This window comes from Leptonychotes weddellii, chromosome 8, assembly GCF_054177405.1.
Source record: "Leptonychotes weddellii isolate Sample4059 chromosome 8, ASM5417740v2, whole genome shotgun sequence".
Lineage (NCBI taxonomy): Eukaryota > Metazoa > Chordata > Mammalia > Carnivora > Phocidae > Leptonychotes > Leptonychotes weddellii.
In genome coordinates this window covers 80,625,857-80,653,102 of record NC_138376.1, presented here as the reverse complement: position 1 = coordinate 80,653,102, position 27,246 = coordinate 80,625,857, and the positions used below count along the sequence as shown (strand labels likewise).

At 39.7% G+C, this 27,246-nt stretch overlaps 1 protein-coding gene across 1 annotated transcript in view; it reads right to left on the bottom strand.

Moving 5' to 3' along the window:
• CRYBG1 (crystallin beta-gamma domain containing 1) overlaps positions 1 to 27,246 on the bottom strand; it is a 185,798-nt gene that overhangs the window by 103,778 nt on the left and 54,774 nt on the right. Inside the window, exon 2 of the mRNA XM_081828731.1 lies at positions 8,400 to 8,538. Coding sequence (XP_081684857.1) covers positions 8,400 to 8,538 — 139 coding nt within the window. The remainder of the gene's footprint in view (positions 1 to 8,399; positions 8,539 to 27,246) is intronic.

Genomic DNA, 27,246 nt, shown 5'->3' with positions numbered 1-27,246 from the left:
ATGATCCTCTCTCGATGTCCTCACCTAAACAAATGAGCATCACTGGCCAGTGACTCCTCTTTCTTAGGGGATGATGTCACAGAGCTTTAATTTCCCCCTCTCCTGCATTAGCTGGTAGGAATTCGGTTTAAAATTTGAGGATGTCAGAGACCAGTAGCAGTAATTACTACTTACACAGAGCTTTGTATATGCCCCAGGCTTTACAATCATTAGTGATTCCTTGCAGCAAGCTGGGCATGCTGATCAGGATGATCACCACCCAGTATTCTTGAAGGAAATAGATCTGTGTCTTGACTAGAGCTGAAAACAGAATCCCAAAGACTTTAATTTAAATGTTTTCAGTCCTTGATGCTTGGAGTCTAAGACTGTTGTAAATACTTTTAATAGTAAGTGCAAGAAATTTATTTGAACAAAGGGACTGAAAGATATGCAGAAGCAGAACTGGAATGAAGGAGAGGAAAGAGCATTTCAGTCACTCTTCTGAGAACTTCATTTAACTCCATTGCATGCGTGACCAGAAAACATTTCAGAAGTCCCAGTCCTGATAACCCCCCTCCAGTGAGGGCAGAGAAACATTTCGGTTTTTCACTACTTAATAGCTCCTCCCACACAAAACCCCCAGCCCCACAAACACAACAAACTTAAACTCTAATTGGATAACAGAACACTGTATTATTTAAAAAGAAGAAGGATACACAATGATTAAAATGTCCCATACAAGAACACAATTTTTATCAATTCTGAATACCAATGATTATTACTTTATCACAGTATCTTCAGCAAGATAAACAATCCAATACAAAAATAAGCAAAGAACGTGAAAAGATAATTCACCGAAGGAATATAAATGGCCAATAAGCAAAAAAAAGAGTTCAATCTCTTTTTTAATTGAAGAACTGCAAATTTAAACAATGAGATACCAACAGATTGGCAAAAGAAAAAAGACTGATTATATACAACATTTATAAAGTGGTAGAAAAATAGACACGTTCATTCACTTTGGTTGGGAGCTTAGGTTGATAAAAGTTTTTATGGGCAATTTGATAGTATCTATAACATTTAAAAATAAGTGTGCTTTCCATTCAATAATTCTGTTTCTAGGGAATTTATCCTACAGAAATACTGACCAAAAAAATCTCATAGAGACAGTATTGTTGACAGAAGAAAAAAGGGGGATGTTGGGGTGCCCGGCTGTCTTACTCAGTAGAACAGGTAACTCTTGATCTCAGGATCGTGAGTTTGAGCCCCACGTTGGGGGTAGAGTTTAGTTTAAAAAAAAGTGGAAATAACTTAAATGTCCATGAGTAAAGATTGGGAAACTACACAACAGTACCCCTATTATATTATATAAATGAAATACTCCCTAGCAGTTCAAAAGAGGCATGTTTATAGATACTAACTTGGAAAGATGATCCTAAAGATTGATAAGCAAAAAAACAAGTTAGAGAATTGTATGAAGTGTATGATCCCTTTCGGTAGGAAAAGCACAAATGGACTAACTCTATTTACATAAACGCATAACAAAAAATTCTGAAAGGATACACACCAAACTAGTTAACTTCAAAGGTGATAAGACAATTTAAGTCTTTATTTTGTATGTTTCAGAATATTGGAAAGTCTTTGCAACAAGCAGATATAATATTCAGAAGAAAAATAATAAACATATTATCACACTTTAAAAAAAAACAACAACCCTGAAAACCCTACCACAGTCAAAGCCCTCTAGTTTGGATTAATACAGGAAATGGACTGGCTAATATATATTTATGTTTATTTTTATATATGTAAATAAACAGCACCCACAGTCATTACATCAAAGGAAGACAGCACGTGTATTTGGGTTGAAAGAAAAACAAACCACTCACTGATTTCCTGCTTCATCCTGGTGACCACGATACTTTCAAATGCGTGGTATCACAGATTGATAGAGATAGGCTGATTTTTCCAAAGCCAGCTATACACAGGCAATCAATCTTTTTCTTACAAGGCCAGACATTCAGCTTTGATGAGAAAAGCAGCTGGTATACCGTATCCTGCTGTTTGTAATGCCATACTTAGGATATTAAAGCAACATTCTCCAGCCTGTAGAATGCCCAAGCTCTGGAACCTATGTAGGAAAGGCAGCTCTAGCCACACCATAATACTAGGCTTTTCCAGAGGCAAAGAAGTACCTCCTGTGCACCAACTCTCCCTTGGTGTCTGCAACTCCCAGCACAAGTGGCAGAGGAGAAGGCGGATGCATGCTCTGCAAATGGCCACATTCTCTTTCTGCTGCCCACACGTGGCTTATTTATGTACGTATGTATACGTGTATTTGGTGAGCAGTCCTGCTCTACTTTTGAAAGCCTAAATAAAAATGAAATTTGTACTAGAACCGAAAGGCTGCACGTTGGCAATAGCATTGTTTTCTATTATTTTTTTATGGTGAATATACAGCATTTCATTCATGCAAAATGTATAGCTAATGTTCCATCCACATGAATGCAGTCTGACCCTTGGGGTCTCCTAATCCAGTAAGGAAGGAGCTTGTAAAGTAGTATGGTATGGTAAGTGCTGAGTTTGGAGTACATCCAAGGTAAATGGCAGCACAAAGAGGAAAATAAAAAAATAAACAACTTTTCTGAGGCAGACATCACAAAGGAATAGCTGTTTGAGCAAGACCCTAAAAGACGAGTAGACAAAACATGGAAAGACTGTAGGCATGGGAAGAAATATCTGCAAAGGCAGTAGAATGGCCCACTAAGGACACCTGGGAACAGTAGCCCCTCAGACAATGCAATCAGGACTGGTATAGATTACAACAAATCAGAGAATCATAAAAATTGCATATGCATACCTAAACCATTTTAATTTAACTTAAATCACAACATAACTGAAATCATACCTATTCATTCTTCTATCTTAAAATTTTTTTGAATATGCAATACCTTCGCATAGCTCAAAATTCAAAATATGAGAAAGTATACAGCAAAAAGTCTCTCCCGCCCATGTCCCCTATCTGCCATTCTCCCCACCCCTATCACAGGTAATTAGTTTTGCATGTGTCTGTCTATATTTTTTTAAGATTTTTAATTTATTTATTTGAGAGAGAGAGCGAGAGTGAGCACAAGTTGAGGGGGGAGGCAGAACAGAGGGAGAAGGAGAAGTAGGCTCTCTGTTGAGCAGGGAGCCCAACGTGGGGCTCGATCCCAGGATCCTGGGATCGTGATCTGAACTGAAGGCAAACGCTCAACTGACTAAGCCACCCAGGTGCCCCATATTCTTCTATATTTTCTTAATTAACCTACAAGCAAAAACATTTATTCTAATCCCCTAACTTTTGCACAAGATGAAACATGCCATACACATTGTCCTCTATCTTTAATTTTGTTTTCTAACAGTATATCTAGACTTTTAGATCAGTACTGATAGAATACAGAGAGACTCTTGCCAGGCAGTTGGTCTGATAAGGGTGAGAGATTGAAGCTCAGCAGTAGACCTACCTGCATGGATAGGACAGGTCCCAGGTGAGGTGAGGTGGAAGGATAGTGAGATCTGACTAGTGATGAAAGCAGACATTTGGGGGGTGCTTGGGTGGCTCAGTCATTAAGCATCTGCCTTCGGCTCCGGTCATGATCCCAGGGTCCTGGGATCGAGCCCTGAGTCGGGCTCCCTGCTCAGCGGGAAGCCTGCTTCTCCCTCTCCCGTTCCCCCTGCTTGTGTTCCCTCTCTCGCTGTGTCTCTCTCTGACCAAAAAAAAAAAAAAAAGCAGGCATTTTGGACAAGGAAGGCCCAAGGGCTCAGCAGCCTCTATTCACAACACCAGATGGCACAGGTGGTTTGAGGTAAAGTGCCAATTGGAAGATGAAATGTAGTGTTGGAATGGGTGGATGATACTCATAAGTCCTTTAAGTAAGTCACTATTGGGATGGTCTAAACTTGGTCTAACCTCAGTAACTTCAGTCTCGGGGTGAGGGTTGGAGAGGTTAGACTTCAGAATTTGGAAGGTCCTACTTTTTGCATGATGATTTTAGAACTGTCCTTGGTGAGATTAGCAGCCTGGGTGCCTTGAGACAAAATGTGTGAGCCCTGTGATCAATGTTCATGTACTGTGTCCTAAGCCAAGCCAACAGTGGACAAGACACCATATGATGTTCTGTGGGATGAAGCAGGGTGGGGGTGGAGTGAACAAGTCTCTTAAGTCCTTCATATTTTGAACTTGGTCTGGCCTAAGAAATGAAGTAAAGCTGGGGACTGAGCATTCAGAGCAAAATCAGTGGACCCATGTGGAGTGGCTGGAGAGAGAGAGAGGAGAAAGCAGGGGGTGGGCAGGGAAATGCGGCATCCCCTCTCAAAGTGCTCAACCACCATGGAAAATGAAAGTGTTAGAAAACAGTTTTTTCTTCTTTTCTACCTCAACCAATGCTTGTTAAATTGGATTGTTACACTTCTTGATTAACTAGAATAACCAGGCTGGAAATTGGAAGATGCTCCACTTTAACAATAAGATGAATTAGGCAATAAAAAAGCTGTCAACAGTGATTGTGGTAGAACCATCTCTGAGAGAGCTGAGACTAAAGCAGATACCTGTCTGTTTCAATGATTTGGGAGCATCCCAGTCTCAAAGAGTGAGATTAGAGATTCACGGATGTTTCCTGAATGATGGGGCAGAGAAACATTGACAAGAGTCGAAATCTGTACAAGTGACTTCTGAAGGAACAATACTGATTTGGCAAGACTTCTTCTCTTCTATCGATTATAGTTATCCTTTTTTTTTTTTTGAGGGGGGCAGGGGCTTATTTTATCTTTTAAAAAGTACATATGCACACACACATATGGATAATGGGAAATAGAAGTTTTATCCAGGTCATCAAGAATGAAAGAATCCAAATGGTTAAAGCAAAATAGTTTTTTGCTTGAATTAATCAAATAATTGCCGTACCTGTTTATTCCATTTTACTTGTTTGAACTTGGCTCCAGATGATTAAAATTTTACCTATAATCATTATAGTCACATACAATTTTCTAGATCAAAATAAGTGACTACAATTGAAAAAGGATTAAATGATATTTGTACTAGAAATCATAGAAATTCTCTTTAAGGTAATTGCCTCCTTTGAAGACACTGATTTTAAATAACAATACATTGCTCAGCAACTTGTTCTATTCTTTTTTAAAAATGCTTTAATTAATAAAGAGTGTTCCTTCATGTCCCAGAAATACCTCCATGTAGTGGAATTAAGACATTTTCACTAACGAAATAAAGTAAGCAGAAAATATAAGTGTAGGTACATAAATATAACAAAACACATAATAATCTACAATGTTAATCCTCTCTTATATGCAAAGAAAATAAACATATCTTCTGCTGTAAAATGGACTAAAGATTTTATGCAGCCATTTAAAGGAAAGATTGTTTTGTACAAATAAATATAAAATCCCTGGTGATTTTTCCCATCTAAGATTTGAATTCTAGTAATATTCTATTTTGATTTTTGTTATGCTTTTTTCTCTACTTGATGTTTATATGCGTTTGAGAGGCAATACTATCTTTGTAATTATAAATCCATATTTCCGTTTACACAAGCAGGTAGAGTAAATATCTTCTTATTTTGATTGAAGGATTCAATATAGTATTGTCATCTTTAAGGAATGTCTAAGGAATTTTAACAGCATTTTAAATAAACAAATGCAGTAACAAAATGTACAGAACAAATATAGAGAATGAATAAATACTGGTTGTTTGGGGAAAGGCAAATTGCTTAACTTCAATGCAAATGAAAATTTCAACACTTGTTTGAATAAATACATATAACCAAGAGGGCTAGATCAACTCAGGAATCTTAAGAAGAATTTATGGCCTTTTGCCTGGGAAAGAGACCAAGGGTGGTCCTGATTCACCAGCCTAATAAATGTGCTGAGTCTCCAAAGAATGAGAGGCTCATTGCAGAGCAGACTAAGAGAACGGTACTTTGGAAAGTATGGGAAGTGCCTGGCACACAGGCACTCATAGTAGGTACAAACCACCCAGAATCTAAGTGGAGTTAATTTTTGTTTCCCAGTGATACTGGCCAGGCCAGTGCAGGGGGATGTCTTGCACTTTTGAGAATGATCCACTGACTCCTCTCAGCCATGATCTTGAGAGACAAAGTTGGGAACACATCGGCAGGGAAGAGAAAGTCTGTTCTCCTGCTTCTCCCTTTCTTTCAGGCCTACTAGACTATGCAGATGAGAAAGATCAAGAGAGCCAGAGCCCAGAGAGAGCAGGAGTAAGAAAGAGAGATGGTGGAGGGGGAGAAAGGGCAGGGAGATGGAGGGAGAGGGCCAGAGAGAGAGAGAGACAGACAGACAACAGGCAGACCCAGAAGGGGATCTCGGAGGCAGTCTTTCCTGTTGTGGGTATTTGGCCACCTCTCAGGGAGAACGTGTGAGCCAAGTAGAGAGTTTCAGGTGGTGCCTGGCTGAGCCCATCTCAGGTGACCCTCGGAGACGGTGTAGCCAGAATGACAGTCTGCTTTTGCCGCTTTCTTTACCTTCTTGCCCTTCTCTCTCCACTCTGGCTCCCTGCTACACTGGGTCCTCAGTTCACCTGTCTCTAGCTGTAAGCCTCCTTGTCCCTGCCCACCCTCACAGTACTGAGCACTCTGGATTGGCCTTGGGGTCTCTCCCTGTGGGCTGCCCCATGCTCAGGGCTCCCTGACCATAGTCCAGAAGAGCAAGGAAGGGCCGAGAGACCATGTCCAGATGGTATATCAGCACTGTGAAGAAGACAAGACTGTCTTTGGGCCGTGGACCACGGGAGAAGGGCCATCCCTCTGAGGGGATCTGTTTTGTGCCCCAGCTCTGAATGCTGCAGCCTATTGTTTCCTGGACTTGAGGAAACATCACAGGAGAGTTAATGGCATCATACGTACACAATTATTTTTATTTTGAGTTATTAAAGGACAAAAGGACAAATGTAGGAAACAACCTGAAACTCTAGCTAGGACTAGTAACTGGATTTATTAGGTTTTGTTTACAGTTATAAACTATTTCTTATAAAGAAAGAAGGACAAAATGTGAAACCAGTTTGAAGATAAGTATAATATACAGTAAGCTAGGTTTATTTAATTTTTAAAATTTAAATTTGATTTTTTTATTTTAATGTTTTATAAATGTTAATTTTATACTTCAGATACTCTGATATTATGCTGTTTTGAGTTACAAGCTTCTCTATTGCATTTCCCTACCTACTTTTTTTTTTTTTAAAGATTTCATTTATTTATTTGAGAGAGAGAAAGAGAGAGTGAGCATGAGCCTGGGGGAGGGGCAAAGGGAGAGGGAGAAGCAGACTTCCCGCTGAGAGGAGAGCCCACTGCAGGGCTCAATCCCAGGACCCTGGGGTCAAAGACCTGAACCGAAGGCAGGTGCTTAAACCACTGAGCCACCCAGGAGCCCCTCCCTCCCTACTTTTATCATGTTCTAATAAAATATAAAATATGAACTAACAATCTCATCCTGTCTTTTTTTTACTGCTTTCATCACTAAGTAATTTTTAAATTTTTTTATTCTAAATTGTGGTAAAATACACATAAGACAAAATTTACCATCTTAAGCATTTTAAATATACAGTTCAGTACCATTAAGTATCTTCACACTGTTGTGCATCCCATCTCCAAAACTTTTCATCTTGCACTAATAATTAACTTTTAGTATACAGCATTACTAAAGCAAATTTCTTTTTAGTGGGGGGAGGATTTCTCTTACAACAAAATATCTTTCACTACTAACACTCACTGATCTTACAGAAGTGGGTTGTAACAAGAAATGTATTGTACAACCTTCAAAGCCTGGCGGCTCCACCAGCTCTCACACTATGACTAAAGACATCATTGTGCTTTCTTGCCTCAGACAAGTACGTGAGTAATATCCTTTTATGAGTGATTGACTGCGGCTAACATGCATACACTTCTCTATCTCCCACACTGGGGAAAGCTCTTTTTTTTTTTTAAGGCAATACAATTGAGTCAGAACTTTCTATGCAAACATCTAGATATCAAGAAGTAACTGTTGATATAATACCATCTCTAAAATCCTTGCAGTATGAAGTAATAGAAACGCTTTTTATGGGCATTCCAAATACTGATGTCCTATTTACTTTGTATGCCTTTGAGTTGAAACACAGTCTGTGCAAAAAGAAAAAAGGCAGGCAAAAGGCACTCATGACAATGAGGAAGAACGTCTGAAGGCAGCATAGAGCAAAGATTCACACTCATCCCTTGAGACTCATTATTTATCATGGTGCTTTGATATATAATGCCCTTTTTACAATTTACATTCATTTTAAGTATGTTTTTCAATCAGGCAAGGGTTATTTTACCATGTTTTAGTTCACTAAAGTGTTTATTCCTGGGAGCCAAATATTGGAAATGAAGCATTACCTTTTTAAACATTCCAGGTTCCAGAGGTAAAGGGCGAGGCACCTCAGCTGTGGTGTGAAGGAGCTGGGATTCCCCACCATGCAATGCAAATCTCTGGCACTCTGGAGCCACATGGCCTCCATCCACTACCTCCAAAGCTCTGTAAAGAATGGAAACATAAAAAAAAAAAAAGAATGCAAACATAGTTATGTCAATAACCTATCAAGAACTCTGGAAACTCAAGAAACCCAAAAGCACATTTCTGTCTGTTATTTCCAATTAGCCAAGATCATTCTTCAAAACCTACACGGGGTTGTAGATAATTTGGTACTCTCATACACATTTAGGGATAAACCATGAGGACTTCGTCATGTGGCCCACAGAATTCTTTTAAACCCTATGCAGACAACAAATCAGAGCTAGATAGGTAGATAATTAGCACTTATAGATAGGTTTGGGCAATCCAATTTCATTTTACGATTTCTTGGTTGCTCTACTGTCATCACTCTTAAGAAAAGATATTTGTACATTTCCTGAACATTGGAAATAAAGTAGGAACTAAATCCATTAGGAGAAAGATCTAGGCTATGCCAGGGAAAAGGAATCATTCCCAGGATTAATATTTATTAGAGTTAAAAGAAATGGAAACCAATGAAGGCAGAGTGTTCTAGTCAACCCTGGTGGTTTCCTACCCAAAACCATTTCCTTTATCCAAACTCCCAGACACTTCACCCCCTCCCACCCCAACCCCACATGTACTTTTTCTTCACTAGTAACCCTGATTTTGTTCAGATAGCCATCTTCCATGTGCCTCAGAGGAAGCCACTTCTGGCTTAGTAGTCCATTGTGATTAGTCTATTCCTGGAGTCCTGTTCCCCTTGCCAGTAACTGACTTAGGCATATGTCCATACATCTCTCTTGCTGATATTACCCCATTGATTTATGTCTGTGTGACCCTCTAAATGGTTTATACTTTGTCTGAGTTATCTTTTGCAAGTCTGGCCAATGAGATGTGAGGGAGTCTGCTGAAGGTATCAGTGGAAGGTCTTTCTCTCAAAAGAAGGTTTACAGAAAAAACTAGTTCTTGCCTGTAGGCCAGTGTCCTGCCTGCATATGATGACTGTGACAGCCATCTTGGAACCATGGGTGACATTAGCCAAGGAGAACAGATAGAGCAGAAAGCAGACAGAAATATGAGAGCCTGAGTCTTCAAATACATTGTTGAGCAATTGGATTAACCAATCCTAGACCTGCCCTAGCTCTAGAGTTCTTGTTATGGTACGTAATGAATGTTCTATAAGCCATTTTGAGTTGGGTGTTCTCTGTTATCTGCAATTGAGCAGATACAAGCATTGATACATTTCTTAACTGTATAATTAAGGCTGGAATAAAGATACTGGAGCAGGATAAGGTCTTTGAGTGAAGAATGCTAATGAAGTGGAAAGAGAACTAAAACTCCAAGGCTTTAATAATTCACAGAAGAAACAGAAGGTAGGTTTAGTTTCTCAGTGGCCAGAGGAAGGGGAGGACTTCTATAAATAGTCCAGGAATGGTGCTTGCTCCGTCCATAATTCTGAGACAGGAAATTCTGAGTGTTTGTAGTACAGCCCATAACCTCTCAGCTTCCTTTGAGGGGAGGAGGCTGATGACGTGTTGGCTCACTCCTCTCTCCTTCTGACCCAGATACGGGCAGTGTGGCTGTGCACCTGGTTACAGGCGCGATTATTTCAAACTTGGCTCCAGAACTGGGTCGGGCAGATAAAGAAGGCCACAGGGTGTGTGGGCTGGGAGGGCTTCACAAGCAGAGCTCAACTTTAGGACAGTTTCTCACCCAACCCCAGATGCTCAGGCCACCCCACGAGCGTTTCTAGGTCCTCTGTAGAGTGTCAGCCATGGAACTTGTACTCACAGCAAACTTATTGTACAAGTTTGTCTGCTGAAACCAATCTTCACAGAATATTACACAAAAATAACAGACCCAGAATCATGCTGGAGGGTCCCTAGGCCATGTGGTCACTTTTTAACAACATCTAGCTTCATTCTTTCAGCAAGCATTTTTACATCTCTGTGTGTGTGTCATATGTCAAGGTACACAAGATGAACAAACCCACCCTCTGCTCTCAAAGGTATTAAGGCCCGGTGGTCATAGGGGCTCTTTAAGGGGGCCCTCTTATTCTGAATAATAGTTATATACAGAGCGAGGCAAGAGAAATCCCCCTGGCCTAAGAGCCAACCTTAGTAAGTGGTGTTTGTAAAGGGAAAGGCCAATTAGGAAACTTGGCTAATTTTTCTTTTCCAAAGGGTAAATTTTAGTTTAACTCCTGAGTAGACTACAGGTAGTCATAAGAAAGGATGAGCTGGGCTCCCTCGTGAGAAAGTTAAGATTTGTAAATGGAAGTACAGTTTTCTTTGTGAATAGTCACCACTGATCTCTTATTAAGAACAATATCTCTTGGGTTAAAAAAAAAAAGACAAAATAAAATAATAAGATCCCCCAAACACTGCCATACTAGTCTGGAGTTTTAGCAGAGAATAATTTATTTATTTGCTAATTATAGCCTGTACTTTCCTTATTTTAGCACAGATATGTTGCCAGAAATGAAAGAGGTTCAGTGTTAACTCCTTCACTTTACTCAGACTCATAAATAAGTGCAATATTTGCCCACTCATCCAGTTACTCTCTCTGCTTCCTTTTTTTATTTGGCTTGGTTTTAAAAACCAGATTGCCATCTTCCCTGGAGATTAACTTGGTAGGAAATTAATAATGGCAAGACTGTCTACCCTTTCCTAAGTTAAAAGCCAAAAGGCTTTCCAGACAAATCCAAGCTTTGTGTGGCTTGAGGCTTATATAATTTGGGGGGGCCTCTTTAAGAAAAAGAAAACAAGCTATCTTACTTTTTCAAGCACACTTTTTCAAACTTTATAACATTAGGACCTCTCCTAAAGCCTTGGGAGTGGCCCTTAAAGCATAAGCCTCATTTGCTTCCCATAAATCTGTTTCAGGTTTTCCTAATTCGGTCTACTTCATCAAGTTGTCCTCAAGCATTTTAATACATGTAGCCCAATATAAAACAAGTTCAATGAGTTTCTTTATCTGATAGTTCTTTTTCTTCTTTTTTTTTTAAAGTAGGCTCGCATGTTCTACCAACTGAGCCAGCCAGGCGACCCTCTTTATCTAATAATTCTTGCTTCAGAGATAATGTACATGTAAAATAATAAAATGCGACGCCAAAGTAAAGGTTTAGGTTTAATTGCACGGTGCAAATTGATGCTGTACTGCCATCTAGTGTCCACTCAAAGAATTCTTCGTGTGTTCTAATAAGCCTTGGAACGGGGATTTCAAAGTTTCTGAAGGGGCTTCCAGCTGCATTGAATTATTTCCTCATGAGCACTTAAAACACCAGATATTCTTCTGAATCATGGCAGTGGTTGTACAGCTACATAAGTTTCCTGGCCATGAAGAAAGAGAGAAAACTTTTAATTCACTACAGGCTAATAGTATGGGTAGTGTTTTTTTGCTGCAACCTCTAAATGGTAGAGAGCTACCATTTCCTGAGCAACTCAGATTATGGACACACACCATCAGAACATTCTAGACTTGAAAAGGCCCTCGAGATTACCTGGTGCAGTCCTCATTGCAGATTTGAAGAGACAATGGCTCTGAGAAACCGTGAGGCTGACACAACTGGGGGGCCTGCTGATTAGCCATGTGCATGGACCTGGAAGTCTGACTTCTATGCCAAGGCTCACCCAGAGCAAATAATGACAGTGTCACCATAAGGCCATGTAAATCTGTCCTATCTCCAGAAAACAAACAAACAAACAACCACATTTATTTACCTTGGAAACCAAGGGTTTTAGATTTACAGATGGATTTTTCTTTCAGAAGCAATGTCATATTCAGTCTTCTAATTTTCTCAGCCAAATAGGAGATGGAATATCTCTGTGGTAAACACACAGATTTCAAGTCATACCAGCCTAGCCATTAGCTATGTGAACTTAGTGAGTTACATAACTTCTCTAAGCCTCAGCTCCCTCATCTGCAAAATAGGGATAATAACTAGACTGTCATGAGAATTAAATTAGCTAATGCTCATAAAAATTAGCTAATACTTATTAGCTTAGTCCTGGCACATAGTAGGTGCTCAGTAAGTACCAGTTATTTTAATTATGCATATGTATGTCAAGTAACATTTCCTGCATAACAGCTTACTAGGTATCATATAGATGTCACTTTGAGCTAGCATATTTATCAGGCTCAACTATGTAATGATATAGAAACAAGAATGGCAGAGATGGGAGTACAGAACCCACCTGACTCCCAGTTTAGAGACTAATTTCAAATTCTCTGCAGATGAGTTTCATGATCACAGTTGGATGGAGATATAAATATAACTTTCTATGATCATTCAAGTTTTAAAGATCCAAAACATCCTAGGAGTTTTAGCTACATAAAGAATACTCTGACATTAATAGAAGTATTGAGCACCAGCAAATGGTATAGCTTTTAATGCAGAAACTCTGCCATCTACTGGTTGCACAAGATCATCAGTCTACTTGTCCTTTTTTTTTTTTAGTGTTTCTATAAAAAGTAACACTCTCAAGTCCAGTCAGCCTCCATCCTCCTGGGTCCGTCAGTGTTTTAAATGGCAGCTTTAAGGTTTGGGACCATCTCCCAATGTGCTGTGTGGGGCAGAATGTCCAAGTTCCCGTCATATCTGACCACTGGAATGCAGATCATCTTCTCTCCAACAAAGCCTAGGGACATTTGCCATAATAATTCCATTTTGTGAAATCTAGGCTTTGGGTATTTAAGAGTCTGTGAAATTTAATCAAACTCTCTCAGAACCAATAATTGTAAATTTGGGTCATCTGGGATCACTCTCCATGATCAAGAAACTATGAAGCCCACCTAGAACCAGACTGGGCTCAACAAAGTTTGGCTTCATTATTGGCGATCCCAGAGGAAGGAAGGATCTCATTCTGGGCAAGAGCAAAGAGGACAGGGGACCAAAACAACCTGGGGAATAACTGTCCCAAACCCCAGGAGAACTGACAAACTGAGGTCTGTGTCTCAAGGAAAGGCTCAGGTTCAGTAGGAGACTCATGTTTTATGCATGATTGCACACTCACCCACTTAGAGGAACCAAAGATCGTGGTATTTTTTTTTCAACTTCTGTTTATAACATTCAAGTTGGACAATTTCATTGTTAAAATATAAAAGAAATTTTCTTGATTGCTGGTATTTTCCTTTTAAGGCTATTCAAGTTCCTATAACCTAATGGCAGAGAAGAGCAAATGTAGCTTTTCTTTTGATGGTACATCTAATCCCCAAAGAAAGACTGTCTAATGACCTTCCTAAGCTCATAAATAACAAATTAATAATGCAAGAGAGAGTTTTTAAAATTGCTATCCTTTGCAACACAAAGCAAAGCTAGTGGTGATTATATTACCATGGGGCAGGCAAGGAGCAAGAAGCCTGGCAGAATATGATTATAGATACAAGTGTAGAAACCAATCCTAAATCACCATGGGCAACGCTGGGGAGTCATCCCTGGGCTCTCCTGCTCCCATCACCCCACCTCTGACCACTGGTCAAGGGGCCCTTTGTCACCACACCTGAGCTTGCTTTGAGAGACACTAAAGACGCAGCCCCATAAGAACTCTTTGTTGTACACATTGCAGGGAAGCTGAGAAGGGTGTTAGTCACCATCCCACTTAATAGTCTCTCTATGGGGCCTGAAAAGAGAAATTTCTCTCATTTTTAAGTGCCAAAAAAAGCTTTTCTTTTCCTCACCTGCTGTCTTTCAGACAGTGGGATGATGTAACTGATCGCAAATCAATTTTAGTGATCATACAGAACTTTGTGAATGTATAATTCTGTTAAGTCATTGTCTTTCTGGTCTTATCACATTATTATTCTTTTAGTTTCCTGATCTTTATCTTTACATTGTTAATTGGATATACACTGTAAATCCTTTGGAGGAAGACGTGATGGGGTATAAATACATGAAACCCTTGTCCATTCATTTGACCAATATCCTAGTCCAACTTCATTATCTTTTCAGTTTAGAGAGCCTTCCAGGTATCCTCTCCTACCTAGTCTCTTCTGCATCCTCCAACCTGCTTTAACATTACAAACAGATTGATCTTTCTAATGTATTCTCTTATTTGAAAGCCATTAGATGGTTGGGCACTGGGTATAGAATAAAAAGTCCAGCATTCAAGCTCTTCCATCTTCTGGACCCAGTCTACCTTTTCAAACTAAGCTCCCTTACACACCCTACCTTACAGGCAGTTTTGCTATATTGTACTCTCGTTATAATCGTTGATGGCTCTTTCTCTCACAGAGTAAGTTCTTTTATCTCAGAGAGTAAGCTCCTTACGGAGCTCATGTGTATGATTCTCTGTTTTTGCAATGGCATATAACCACATCTGTCACATCACAGATGTTCAGTTAGGGTTTACTGGGTGAGTGAACACAAAGCCCTTTCTGCAAAGATGGCATGACTCATGACCACAGCGGCTGCCTGTAGAGCCTATGTTGTTCATGACTATTTCAAATAATGTCAGTATAAAGCTTTGGTTCAAAAGCACCTCTTCCTAACCACGATAGTTGCAGCTAGGCTGGTCCATCTGTTATCTTCCAGAAGTCTATGGCGATGTCACACACTCTGAAGTTGACTTTATAGCAACTTTCCTGTGTATCACCTGCTTCCTTTGTTTACCTTTGCCACACCTTAGCTCAATAATCCAAAATGACTCTGGTGTCAACCACAATTAGTAAGAATGTATGAAACTCTAGGGTCCCTGAAGAACCTGGCACTAAACTTGTCTGCCTAAGTTAGCCCTTCCAGGCACTCAAAGAATTATCTTCACCAAACTTGAGCTTTGATAATAATTGCATTGCTGCAAGTGTTATTACACTATAGCAACTTTAGAAGCAAAGAGTTTCAAGATAAATTGTAATTTTTCCTGTATCAAAAAGTTTCAGCATTTACTGTATTTCCTGAACTCACAAATATCTACTTTTCTTACAGATCAGATACTCTCAAAATCCTCACAGCTATTCAGAGATTTAAAGGCTCTACTCAATATATTCTTACTATACAGTGGTTTATAAATCTTATAAACCTAAAAGTGAGGATTGAGTCTTTAAATGTTACTTGTAAGACATATAAAACATTTTCACACACAATATGGTGCTTATAGTAAATGCCCTTTGATGATAGTATGAAAACTAAAGAAATTATTTTAAAATATAAGAATAGTCTTTTTTTTACTTTTTCAAGATAACTCTTACAGATGTTAGTTTTTACATTAGTTTCCAATTTCAGCTGTCAATCTCATCATTTTTGACTTCCTCAATTTCCAAATACCTGGCAGGTATTCAATGATTAATGTAAAATGATTAGTAATTAGTACATAATTTGTCTGAATTACATCTTTGGCTTCCCCCATCCACCTGCACCACATAGGTAAACTTTATAAGAGAACAGATTTGCTTAAGGCCTCCTAGATATGTCCTTTGGTGGTGACTAGAATTGTCATCATTTAGTTAATGATGAGTTCAATTAGTATCTTTAACTGGTGCTAATGTTGCAAAAGAAAACTCTAATTAAAAATCATTTCTAACAAGAAGTAATAATGCAAAACATATTACAGACACATGAGGGATACAGATTTGCTGACTGACAACAATGAGAAGCTGAATCTGAGAATAGACTGATACGTATACTCTTGGCGCCCATGAATTGAATTCCTCTATGGTGTAAGAAGTTATCACTACTGTCCATCTAGCTTAATAAATTTGTCCTTACAGAGATGCTAGTAACAAGCTCCGAATTCCCCACTAAGGGGTACTCCACTGCCACTCCAACCCCATCCTTCCCTCGGTTGTGGTCAGAGAGATTTGTTTGCTCTTCCCTTATGCACAACTGGTTTCATTATTTATTCTTTGCTCAGGTTTCCTTTTTATTCTTTCCCCTCTCCTCTTGGCAGTCTCAGGCTATCAAATTCTACTAAGTCTAATTTCAAACTTCATTTCCTCTAGTACACTTCTGATTATAATGAATCTTGGGTTTCTTTCCCCCTGAGGTATCCAGTTTATACTAAAGGAAATCCCAACTGACCAATGGGTTGTGTTCCAAAACTTTTTTTTTAAGGTAACTAACTGACTTATATCTTGTAAGTACAATATTATAAATGGTAGTTTGATTCCCAGATAAGCTACATGAAAAGTCAATTTCATGTAGCTAAAACAGTATACCATAGCAAAAAGAAAAGAAAGAAAAAGATTGCTAATATGAATTGGTTTAAAAAACAAGAAAGCAATAAAATAGCCTTAGAAATAGTATTTCTTGGGGTACCTGGGTGGCTCAGTTGGTTAAGCAGCTGCCTTCGGCTCAGGTCATGATCCCGGGGTCCAGGGATGGAGCCCTGCATCGGGCTCCATGCTCAGCAGGGAGTCTGCTTCTCCCTCTGCCCCTCCCCCTGCTCATGCTCTCTCTCTCTCAAATAAATAAATAAAACCTTAAAAAAAATAGTATTTCTTTCTCTCAAGTACAGATTATTTTCTTTTTGGGATAGGGATTATTGAGAAAAAACACATTCAATGAAAAAGAGTTAATGGTTAGAGAACTTTTCAGAGATTATAAAGTGACTTTATAGGGCTTTTATTGTTACCAGATCTAGACTATTACTGTTTCACAACAAAATTTGTACTTTTCTCTTTTCCTCATATGGTTGTATCACTAGCTTTGCTCTTGGGCCTTACACCCATCAACTGTGAGATCACGATTCACAGTAGAATGAAAAGAGACGCAAAGAATGCAAAGAAAAAAAGGAAGGAAGGGAAGCGAGGGAGAAGGGAGAGAGTTTCCTTTGGCCAAGAGCGGAAAGAAGGAGGAAAAGAGGAAAGTATTCCAAATAAAGTGAGGATATTCTTAGGAGGAAAGAAAATTCCCACATGTGGAAGTAATGTAGCCAGCCAAGGAGAGACAGGAGAAGGCAGAAGAAAAGCGGGAGCACCGCATGTGCATAAATGTGCAGTTCTCCTAGGGAAACGCTGCTGGCCCCACACTTCCTCCGCTCAGGACAGGCCTCTGGGCACAACAGCTCTTCATAAGTAAAGGACTAAAGGACGTGCAAAGTTCAGGTGAGTGACAGTAACTGGTTGTGAACTTTTAGGCTGAATGCTATGAAGTAACATTTTTATAGGTCAAAACCAGTCAAATAAGGTCCAACCTAGCACTCTTTGTTAAGTGTTCGCATCAGGTTTTCTGTGAACATACATTATTTCCTTGTTTCAGTTATGGGCTTTTTAGGAGTTAAGAACCATATCATCTTCTAGGCCTATAACCTTTACTCAGTTACTGAGTGGGTATAAAATAAATACCTCCTTTTTATTTTTAAGATTTATTTATTTGAGAGACAGAGAGAGAGAGCATGAGTGGGAGGGACAGAGGGAGGGAGACAGAGAGAATCTCAAGCAGGCTCCACGCCCAGTGCAGAGCCCGACGCCAGGCTCAATCCCATGACCCAGAGATCACCACCCGACTCGAAACCAAGAGTTGGACGCTCAACTGACTGTGCCAGCCAGGCACCCCCTCCCCCCACCTTTTTGTTTTTGATCAGGGATGACATAAAACAAGTTTTTTCTTGTGGCACTGACTGATTGAGGACCCAGGCTTCTAGCACTGAAAAAGAGTTGCATCACTAAACCACAAAACATTCTACTCCAAGAAAGTATTTATTTTGTTTAATAGAATTTTAAAGTAGGGAGAGTCATCTCATCATGTAGAATGAGGATATGTGATTCAACAAGCTGTGTGTACCCAGGAGATCTTTACTTCTGCACTCAAGATGAAGGTAGGAACTCTCACAATATTCGTGGATATCAGGCACAAGTTAACAGAAAGAAAGAACAACTATATTCATTTTCTTCCTTAAAAAATATTTTCATACTTCTTTTAATAAAAACATTTTAAATATTGTTAATACTTTAAAAAGGAAAGAAACGTGTTTTATAAAGCAGATAATAGTGGGACATATCACACATTCTTCAAAAATGAGCAATTCATAAAATTAAACAGTAGATACATAAATTTCATTAAGATTTTTTATTTGCCATATTACTTATAATGGAAGAAAAAGGCTACTGGCATTTTCCCAGCTTCTACAATTGCTTTTTACTAAAAAGAATCAAAATGATGTTATTAGCAAAACTAATTCCCCCATCTGTCATCCTTTCTTCCCTTTAAAATAATAGAATCTTAGGGTTTCCCTCTATTTAGGAAATAGTCAAAGTGAAGTATTTTCTCTCCCTCCCAAATTTAGCAGTTACAACTTGTCATTGGATTTCAAATATGAGAAAATAATATAATTGCAATTACCATTAATTTATATAATGTATTTTTTGAAAACCAAAAAGATTTGACATCGAATCATCACCTGAATCATTCCAAAGGATTACTCATTTTTTTCAATGATTTTATTTATTTATTTGAGAGAGAGAGAGAGAGAAAGAGAGTGCAAGCACAGCAGGGGGAAGGGCAGAGGGAGAACAAGATTCCTAGCTGAGCAGGGAACTTGATGCGGCGCTGGCTCCCAGGACCCTGAGATCATGACCTGAGCAGAAGTCAGAAGCTTAACTGACTGAGCCACCCAGTTGCCCCCCAATTACTCATTTTATCCTTTCACTTAACCATCAGCTAGTTTATGTGTTACTAATAGAAAAGGAAGATACTGATCAACTTAACTAAACACTTGGATTCTCCACTTCAAATGCAAACAAGTTCCTGAGAAAGCAAAACACATATGGATTTACTATTTATCTGGTTATAGGACCAGCGGTAGGCACAGGGGTGGGATCTGACATTGTTTCCATACACCTCCCCCACCCCGACTCTCTCTGTGTTTTCTCCCTTTGCCTCCTCACTACTAATCCCAGGATTTTCTTGTGGTTCCATATCAACTGTTAAACAGAAAAGTGATCTAATAAAACTAAATAATGGGAGAGAACTATTCACTTACTATGTGTACTGGGATGAATAATGTCCCCTCAACATTCATGTCCCCCTAGAGCCTTAGAATGTAACCTTATTTGAAATAGGGTCTTTGCAGATGTAATCAGTTAAATTCAGATGAAGTTAACCTGGATTCAGGTGGGCTCTAATCCAATGACTGGTATCCTTTTAGGAGAGGGACACCAAGACTCAGACACACGCAGATACAGAAGGAAGAAGGCTATGGGACGGTGGAGGCAGGGACTGGAGGGACACAGCTGCCAGCCAACAAACCAAAGGATTGCTGGCAGCAACCAGAAGCTAGGAAGAGGCAGGGAAGGATGTTCCCTGGAGCTGTCAGAGGGAGGATGGACTTCCAGCCTCCAGAACTGTGAGAGAATACATTTCTGCTGTTGCCAGCCACAGCGTGGTGGTACTTGGTATGGCCGCCACAGGAGACTAATACACTCTGCTACTCTGCTGAGGTGAATGTGCGTTTTTCAAAAAGTCTTCTGGGAGAGGGCAGTGTTTAATGCAAAGAGAAGAAATAGCAGGTGTATCTAGCATCAATAAAAACTCAGAGGAGAATACAGTTCTAGGGAAGTGAGCCTTCTGAGTATCTTTTAAATGAAACCCAGCATGTGCCAGCCTCCTCCAAGGAGGTATGGGCCCAGGCTAGTCTGAGTGGAGTTGCTAGTATTACTAAGCTTTGTGGAGGGAAGAAAGAGAAATGAAAAGAATGCATGCACTTTGCCACCCAGGGCACTCCAAAGACACCAAAAGTCCTAAGATGAAAAATGCTGCCTCAGGCAATAAGAAACCCTGAAGTAAAGCCAAGAACAACGGGAGACCTAAGGAGGAACCTCTGAGTTAAAGAGAACTGTTTGTATCTATACCATGCATTCCTTTAGATCCTAGCGAAGTTATATCAAAGTTAATTCCAGGGGGCTGAAAGGATTAAATGGAAAAACCTCGAATCACTAAGAAGTTAGAAGGCCTAATAAGGCATGGTAGAAGATAAAATAGGATGGGAAACAATTTCTTAAGATTAAAAGCAATGGATGAAATAAAAAAAGAAAAATACTGGTAATTTTACTAGGCAAAATTTTTAATTTTTCATACTTTGTTTTAAATAAAAGGCAGTAACAAGCCAAGAAAATAATTTCAACAAAAACATCCAACAATTGCTTAAGAGCCATACTGGATAAAGAAACCATAGAAATATATAAGAAAAATATTAGCAAACCCAGTGAAATGGGCAAGGAAAATAAATAATTTTTAAAGGAAGAAAGCAAAGGCTAATGAATATATTTTCCCAACCTCATTAGTAACCAAAATATGCAAATTAAAGTAACAATAGATACAATTTTAAAATTAATAATGCTCAATGCTTTTACATGCTACTGGGGGATGTATTAATTGCCATAGCCTTTTAGCAAGCAATTCATTAGTACTTATCAAGAGACTTAAAAATGTTAACATACCTACACCCTGTGATTCTACTCCTACAAAATGTTTATAGGGAAATAATCAAAGAAGTCTTCAAAGAGTTATTTACAAAGATGTTTATGGCAATGTTATTTATGATAACAAATTTTCAAGCAACTCAACTAATTCAGGTAATGATTTACTAAGATATGGAACATCCATATTACAGAGTGCCATTTATCCTTTAGGTCATTGAGTAAAGCCTGTGATGTAATGGCAAGTTGAAAAGTAGGATAGGGGTGCCTAGGTGGCTCAATTGGTTAAGTGTCTGCCTTTGGCTCAGGTCATGATCTCAGGATCCTGGGATCCAGCCCTGTGTCGGACTCCCTGCTCAGTGGGGAGTCTGCTTCTCTCTCTCCATCTGCCTCTTCCCCAGCTCATGCTCTCTCTCTCTCCCTCACTCTCTCTCAAATAAATAAAATTTTTTTAAGTATTTTTTTTATTTTTTAAAGATTTTATTTATTTATTTGACAGAGAAAGAGACAGTGAGAGAGGGAACACAAGCAGGGGGAGTGGGAAAGGGAGAAGCAGGTTTCCTGTGGAGCAGGGAGCCCGATGCGGGGCTCAATCCCAGGACCCTAGGATCACGACCCGAGCCAAAGGCACACGCCCAATGACTGAGCCACCCAGGTGCCCCAAAATAAATAAAATCTTCAAAAAAGAAAAGTAGGGTAAGAAATTGTTTATCAACTATATTAAATATCCAAGAACATATGGAAAGGAAATAGACTAAATTCTTAATAGTGGTCATTTCTGGCTAGTTGGATTATGAAAAATTTATATTCTTTTCTGTATTTTCCACAACTGTTATACATTTTCTTATAATGAAAAAAAATTAACAAAAAAGCTGTAAAACTCCTAATAGGCTCCTCAGGAAAGTCTAAATAATAAGGATTTTGAGTGGCAGTAGCAGAAGGTAAAACCCAGATGATGGAACAGACCTTTTAACATAATCTAATAAAATATTAATGCACAGATTTTACCTGCCAGTCTCAATTTTTTTTTCCCCAATTCCTTAGGCCAATAATTCCCAACCTAGATTTTGGAACACCCCAGGTTATTGTCAATTATCTCATGAGAGTCACAATTTTTTTCTTGGATATTTTCCAAGATACCACTTGTTTTAAAAATTTTCAAGGAAAAAAAATACTTGCAGGGAACTTCACTCTGTTTAAGGCAATCAACATCTGTTTTGACATCTGTCAGAGAATTAAAAAGCAATCATTGGAAGGTAATTTTGCAGGAGTGGCAGCTAGATTGGGGTGGGGGATAGGACAGCACAGAAGTTGACAAGAGGATGATTTTGTCTTGTTTCCTATTGTGCATGATTTCAAAATCATTTATTCCACTTCAACAGGGGGATAGGGTGCAAATAACTAAAAGGTATCCTGATTCCATTCTCTGTTTCATTATTCAGTGTTCTGTATCTTTTTATACCTCCTGTAGCTCCTTTTTATTACCTATACACATTTTATAGAACAAATCAGTAAACCCATAAAATGAAACTGGTAGAGAAACTGGTAGAGAAAAGTAAGTCTTTTATCTTTTACACTGATTCTAGATAAAAGCTTCTGATTTAGTATTCTATAGCTTTCTTTTTAGATCAGGGGTTAGCTAGCTACAGCCTCTAGGCCAAATCTGGCCCACAACTTGTTTTTATAAATAAAGTTTTATTGGAACAACCACATAGTAACTGTAATATGGAAGTCTCTATGGCTGCTTTAGTGCTACAATGGCAGAACTAAACAGCTGCAACAGAGACTGGATGGTTGGCAGTGCCTAAAATACTTAACTATCTGCCCTTTACAGACAAAATTTGCTGACCCCTATTTTGGATTATAAATTCCTACAGGCTTGTTTGGCAGGGTGTTTTTTTTTTTTTCCAAGATTTTATTTATTCATTTGAGAGAGAGAGAAAGCATGAGAGGAGGGGAGAGGCAGAGAGAGAGGGAGAGGGAGAAGCAGACTCCTCACTAAGCAGGGAGCCTGACATGGGGCTGGATCCCAGGACCCTGAGGATCATGACCTGAGCCAAAGGCAGACATCCAACTGACTGAGCCACCCAGGCGCCCTGGCAGGGTGTCTTCTTTTTGTACTTTTATAACTATCACTGAAGAATAATAAGCATTCCTAAAACTCTAATAGATATCATCAGATAATTATAACAGAAGCTCAGGTTTACCCAAGTCTGGATAAATTCAAAGACAGGAAAAATTCACCCACAATCTTATATATAGGTCTAAATCTGAATAATTCTTTGGTTTATTTAATTTTCTTGACTACTAAAAAATATATATTTTATATTTATCTTAATTATTTATTACTTTTTTAAGAGTTTATTTATTTATTTGAAAGAGAGAGAGCCAGCATAAGCAGGGGGGAAGGGCAGAGGGGAAGGGAGAAGCAGATTCCCCGCTGAGCAGATAGCCTGCCATGGAACTCAATCCCAGGACTCTGGGATCATGACCTGAGCCGAAGGCAGACACTTAACTGACTGAACCACCCAGGTACCCCTTTTTATCTTATTTTAAAGAAATAAAGCAGTAGGCAAGGAGGAAGAGAACGTCCTCCAGGACATTTCCCATTATCCTCTCCCCCTGGTATATACTGCTATATACGCCTTTGTATAGTTGCCTCTCACACACAAATGATATCTCACTTCCAAGACTAGGTCATAACTCTGTGGCTTCTCTCTCTTTCTCTGTCTCTCTCTCATCACTTGCTCTGGGGGAAGCCATCTTTGGTGTCATCCTATAGAGAGGTCCACATGGCAATGAAATTCTACCAGTCCCCAGGGAGGACCCGAGGCCTCCTGACAACAGCCACAAGAGTAAGTTTGGAAATGGCTCTTCCAGCCCCAGTCAACCCTTTGTCTGACTGCAGCCCTGATCAACAGCTTGACTGCCACCTAACAGAGACCCTGAGCTAGAGCCACCCAGCTAAGCTGCCTCTGAATTCCTGACCTGCTTAAACTGAGAAATGATAAATGTTGGTTGTTTTAAGCCCCCTGAATTTGGGGGTATTTTATTACACAGCAATAGAAAATGAATATGCTTACCTCTGCCACCACTTACATATTGCAGTTTCTATTTTTTAAAAGCCATCTGTGCTTGAAATGGACCATGAATTAGATCTAGCTCAGGACACAATATAAATATCAAACAAATTGGAGACTTTTCTCTATACTATAAAAACTGTCAGCCCTAAAAGCTGCTCTTGAGCATTCCACTCTGTGGCCATAGTGACAGGAGTCAAAGATTGAAATGATTGAGATCATGTGTGGGTACCAGGAAACAACACAACCTTTACACCAGGAGGACTGAAAACCCCCAGAACTTGTCAACAACAAAACTCCCGAAGTGTTGGGGAACAAGAGCTCAAGCTTCTCAGACCAGTTTAGGCTTCTAGACAGACAGCTTTGAGTCTCCTTGCTACTTTTACCAGAGAAGTGAACGGTAGCAACAATCTTTACATTTGTGTCACGCATTGTCATTTGAAAAGTAGTGCTTCTGATGTGTATCTTTAATCCTCACAGCAACCTTGACTTGTAAGTTTAAAGTAAGAATCCCCTTTTTTTTTGTAAAGAGGAGAGAGAATACTAGTATAAGAATAGAAAACAGCATCTAATTATATGCAGAGTCCAGAAGTTCAGTGGAGGGACCTCAAAAGCCAAATCAGGGGCCAAATGGGGACAGGCTGAGGTGCACCTTGTGGGACCCATTACCACAAATCTCCCAGAGAATTCCATTTCCACCCCCAATGGTTCAGAACTCAGGGTACACTCACAAGAATAACTTCTTTTTTAGGATTAGAGTATCACACTCTTGACCCTCAATTGGTCAGGCCCTCCAATGATCCACTGATTACCCTGAGAACGTAACTCTCTGGAAGGTAGGCGCTGGGTATCCTTCATCTTTGTACCCCAACAGCTTGTAATATACGGAATTCACATAGAAGGCACTCAATTTTTTTTTTTAAATTTTATTATGTTATGTTAGTCACCATACATCATTGGTTTTTGATGTGGTGATCCACGATCCATTGTTTTCGTATAACACCCAGTGCACTCAATTATTGTGTGGGAAAGGGAAGTAGGGAGGAATAGAGGAAGGGAGTAAAGAAGGGGCTAAAAGTACCAATATGCTTTTCCTCAACCTACAAAACCTATTGTATTACAAAGTATTTAATTTTTTAAAAAATTTATTTATTTGAGAGAGAGAGCACAGGGGCAGGGTGGTGCAGAGGGAGAAGGAGAGGGAGATAATCTCAAGCAAACTCTATGCTGAGCATGAAGCCTGATGCGGGGCTTGATCCTACGATCCTAAGATCATGACCTGAGCCAAAACCAAGAATCAGACACTCAACCAACTGAGGCACCAGGTGCCCTGGTATTACAAAGTATTTTAAACAAAGTTGTGTAATTTCTCTTGATGGACCTCCCTCTATTTAAAATAGAAGGGCACAAAATCTGGCAGAAAGCATTAATGGAAGCACAACGTAGGGGAGAAGAGCTCCTTTTGAATTAGCAGTGACTCATCTCCTAAGCAGTCTAGGTGATGAGGTACAGTTAAGAGACTGTTTATTTGAATATTTCATTCTCAAAGTGCTTCCAGAGACAACAGGCATCAAGAAGACAGCAGTGATTTTGCCATGCTGAAATTAATATTCTGCTCTTTTAAGAACATAATCAGTGAGGAGGAGCAAGATGGCAGAGGAGTAGGAGACCTAAATTTTGTCTGGTCCCGGGAATTCAGCTGGATAGGGATCAAACCATTCTGAACACCTATGAACTCAACAGGAGATTGAAGAAAAGAATAGCAGCAACTCTCTGAACAGAAAAGCGAACACTTTCTGGAAGCTAGGATGTGCGGAGAAGTGAATCCGTGGTGATATTGGGGAGGATAGATGGCGGGGAAGGGAGCCTCCATCAGCCGCTACTGGCAAGTGATAGAGCCGCAGAGCACAAAATCGGAACTTTTAGAAGTCTGTTCTGCTGAGGGACGTTGCTCCAGTGGCTAAGCGGGGGGTGGAACCCTCGTGGGACAGTATGGTCTCAGGACCCTCGGGGTCACAGAAACCCCGGGGGTGCCTGAGTGTGGCAGAGCTCCCAGGTATTGGAGCAGGGAAGCTGGCTGCAGAGACGGAGCCGAGCAGCAGACTCTCAGCTTGGGGTTGCCATAAACCGTGATCTGCGGCACAGTCGGGCCATTGCTCTTCCAGCAGGGAACCAACAAGTGGCAGATCCAGGGAGACTCCCCTTCCTCCCCCGGGAGGAGCGGCACGGGAGTGCACTGCAGGGATCTGCTGGGTTTGGAGACTCCACACAGGGTCGGGTGCCAGAGACAGAAACGCTCAGTCACAGGCTGGGTGAGCACGGAGTGCAGCCAGAGACCAGGGAGATGGGAGTGACTGACTGCTTTTCTCTGGGGGCGCAATGAGGAGCAGGGCCCTGAGTTCTCAGCTCCTCTGGGGCGGAGATTGGGAGGCCACTGTTTTCACTCTCGTCCTCCAAAGCTGTACGGAAAGCTTGCAGTGAACAAAAGCTCCTGAGAATAAACCCAAGCAGATTACTCAGCCTGAAACCGGCAATGGCGGGGCAATTCTGCCTCCCGGCAAAGACATTTGGGAACTATGGCAACAGGCCCTTCCCCCAGAAGATCAGCAAGAACAGCCAGCCAAGACCAAGTTTACCAATCAATGGGAACTGCAGAACTCCAGCGCTAGGGGAATACTGCACATAGAATTCATGACTTTTTCCCCATGATTCTTTAGTCTTTAAAAGTTAATTTTTGAAATTTTCTTGTTTTTCTTTTTCTATTTTTTTTGAATTTTTCTTTTTCCCCTTTTCAACCAACATCTTATCAATCCCTTTTTAAAAAATCTTTTTTATTTTTCATTTTTAGAGTCATATTCTATCCCTTCACTGTAGTTAACCTTATTTTTGGTATATATATAAGTTGTTCTCTCTTTAAAATTTTGGGATACAGTTTCTTCTAACAGACTAAAATATACCATAAATCTCTAGTGTATGGCTTTGTTCTAGTCTCCTGCCTGATCACATTCTCTCCCTTTTCTTTTTTTCTTTTTCTTTTTTTTTAATTTCTCTTTTTTTTTTCAACCAACTTATCAGTTCCTTTTATAAAATCTTTTGTAATTTTCATCTTTACAGTCATATTCCATCCCTTCATCGTATTTACCCTTATTTTTGTACATATCTAAGTTTTTCTTTCTTTAAAATTTTGGGAGGCAGTTTCTTCTAACAGACCAAAATACGCCCAAAACCTAGTGTGTGGCACTGATCTGTTCACCAGCCTGATCATATTTGAGCATATTCTTTTTTTTATTTCCTTTTCTCTTTTTTTTTCTTTCTTTCC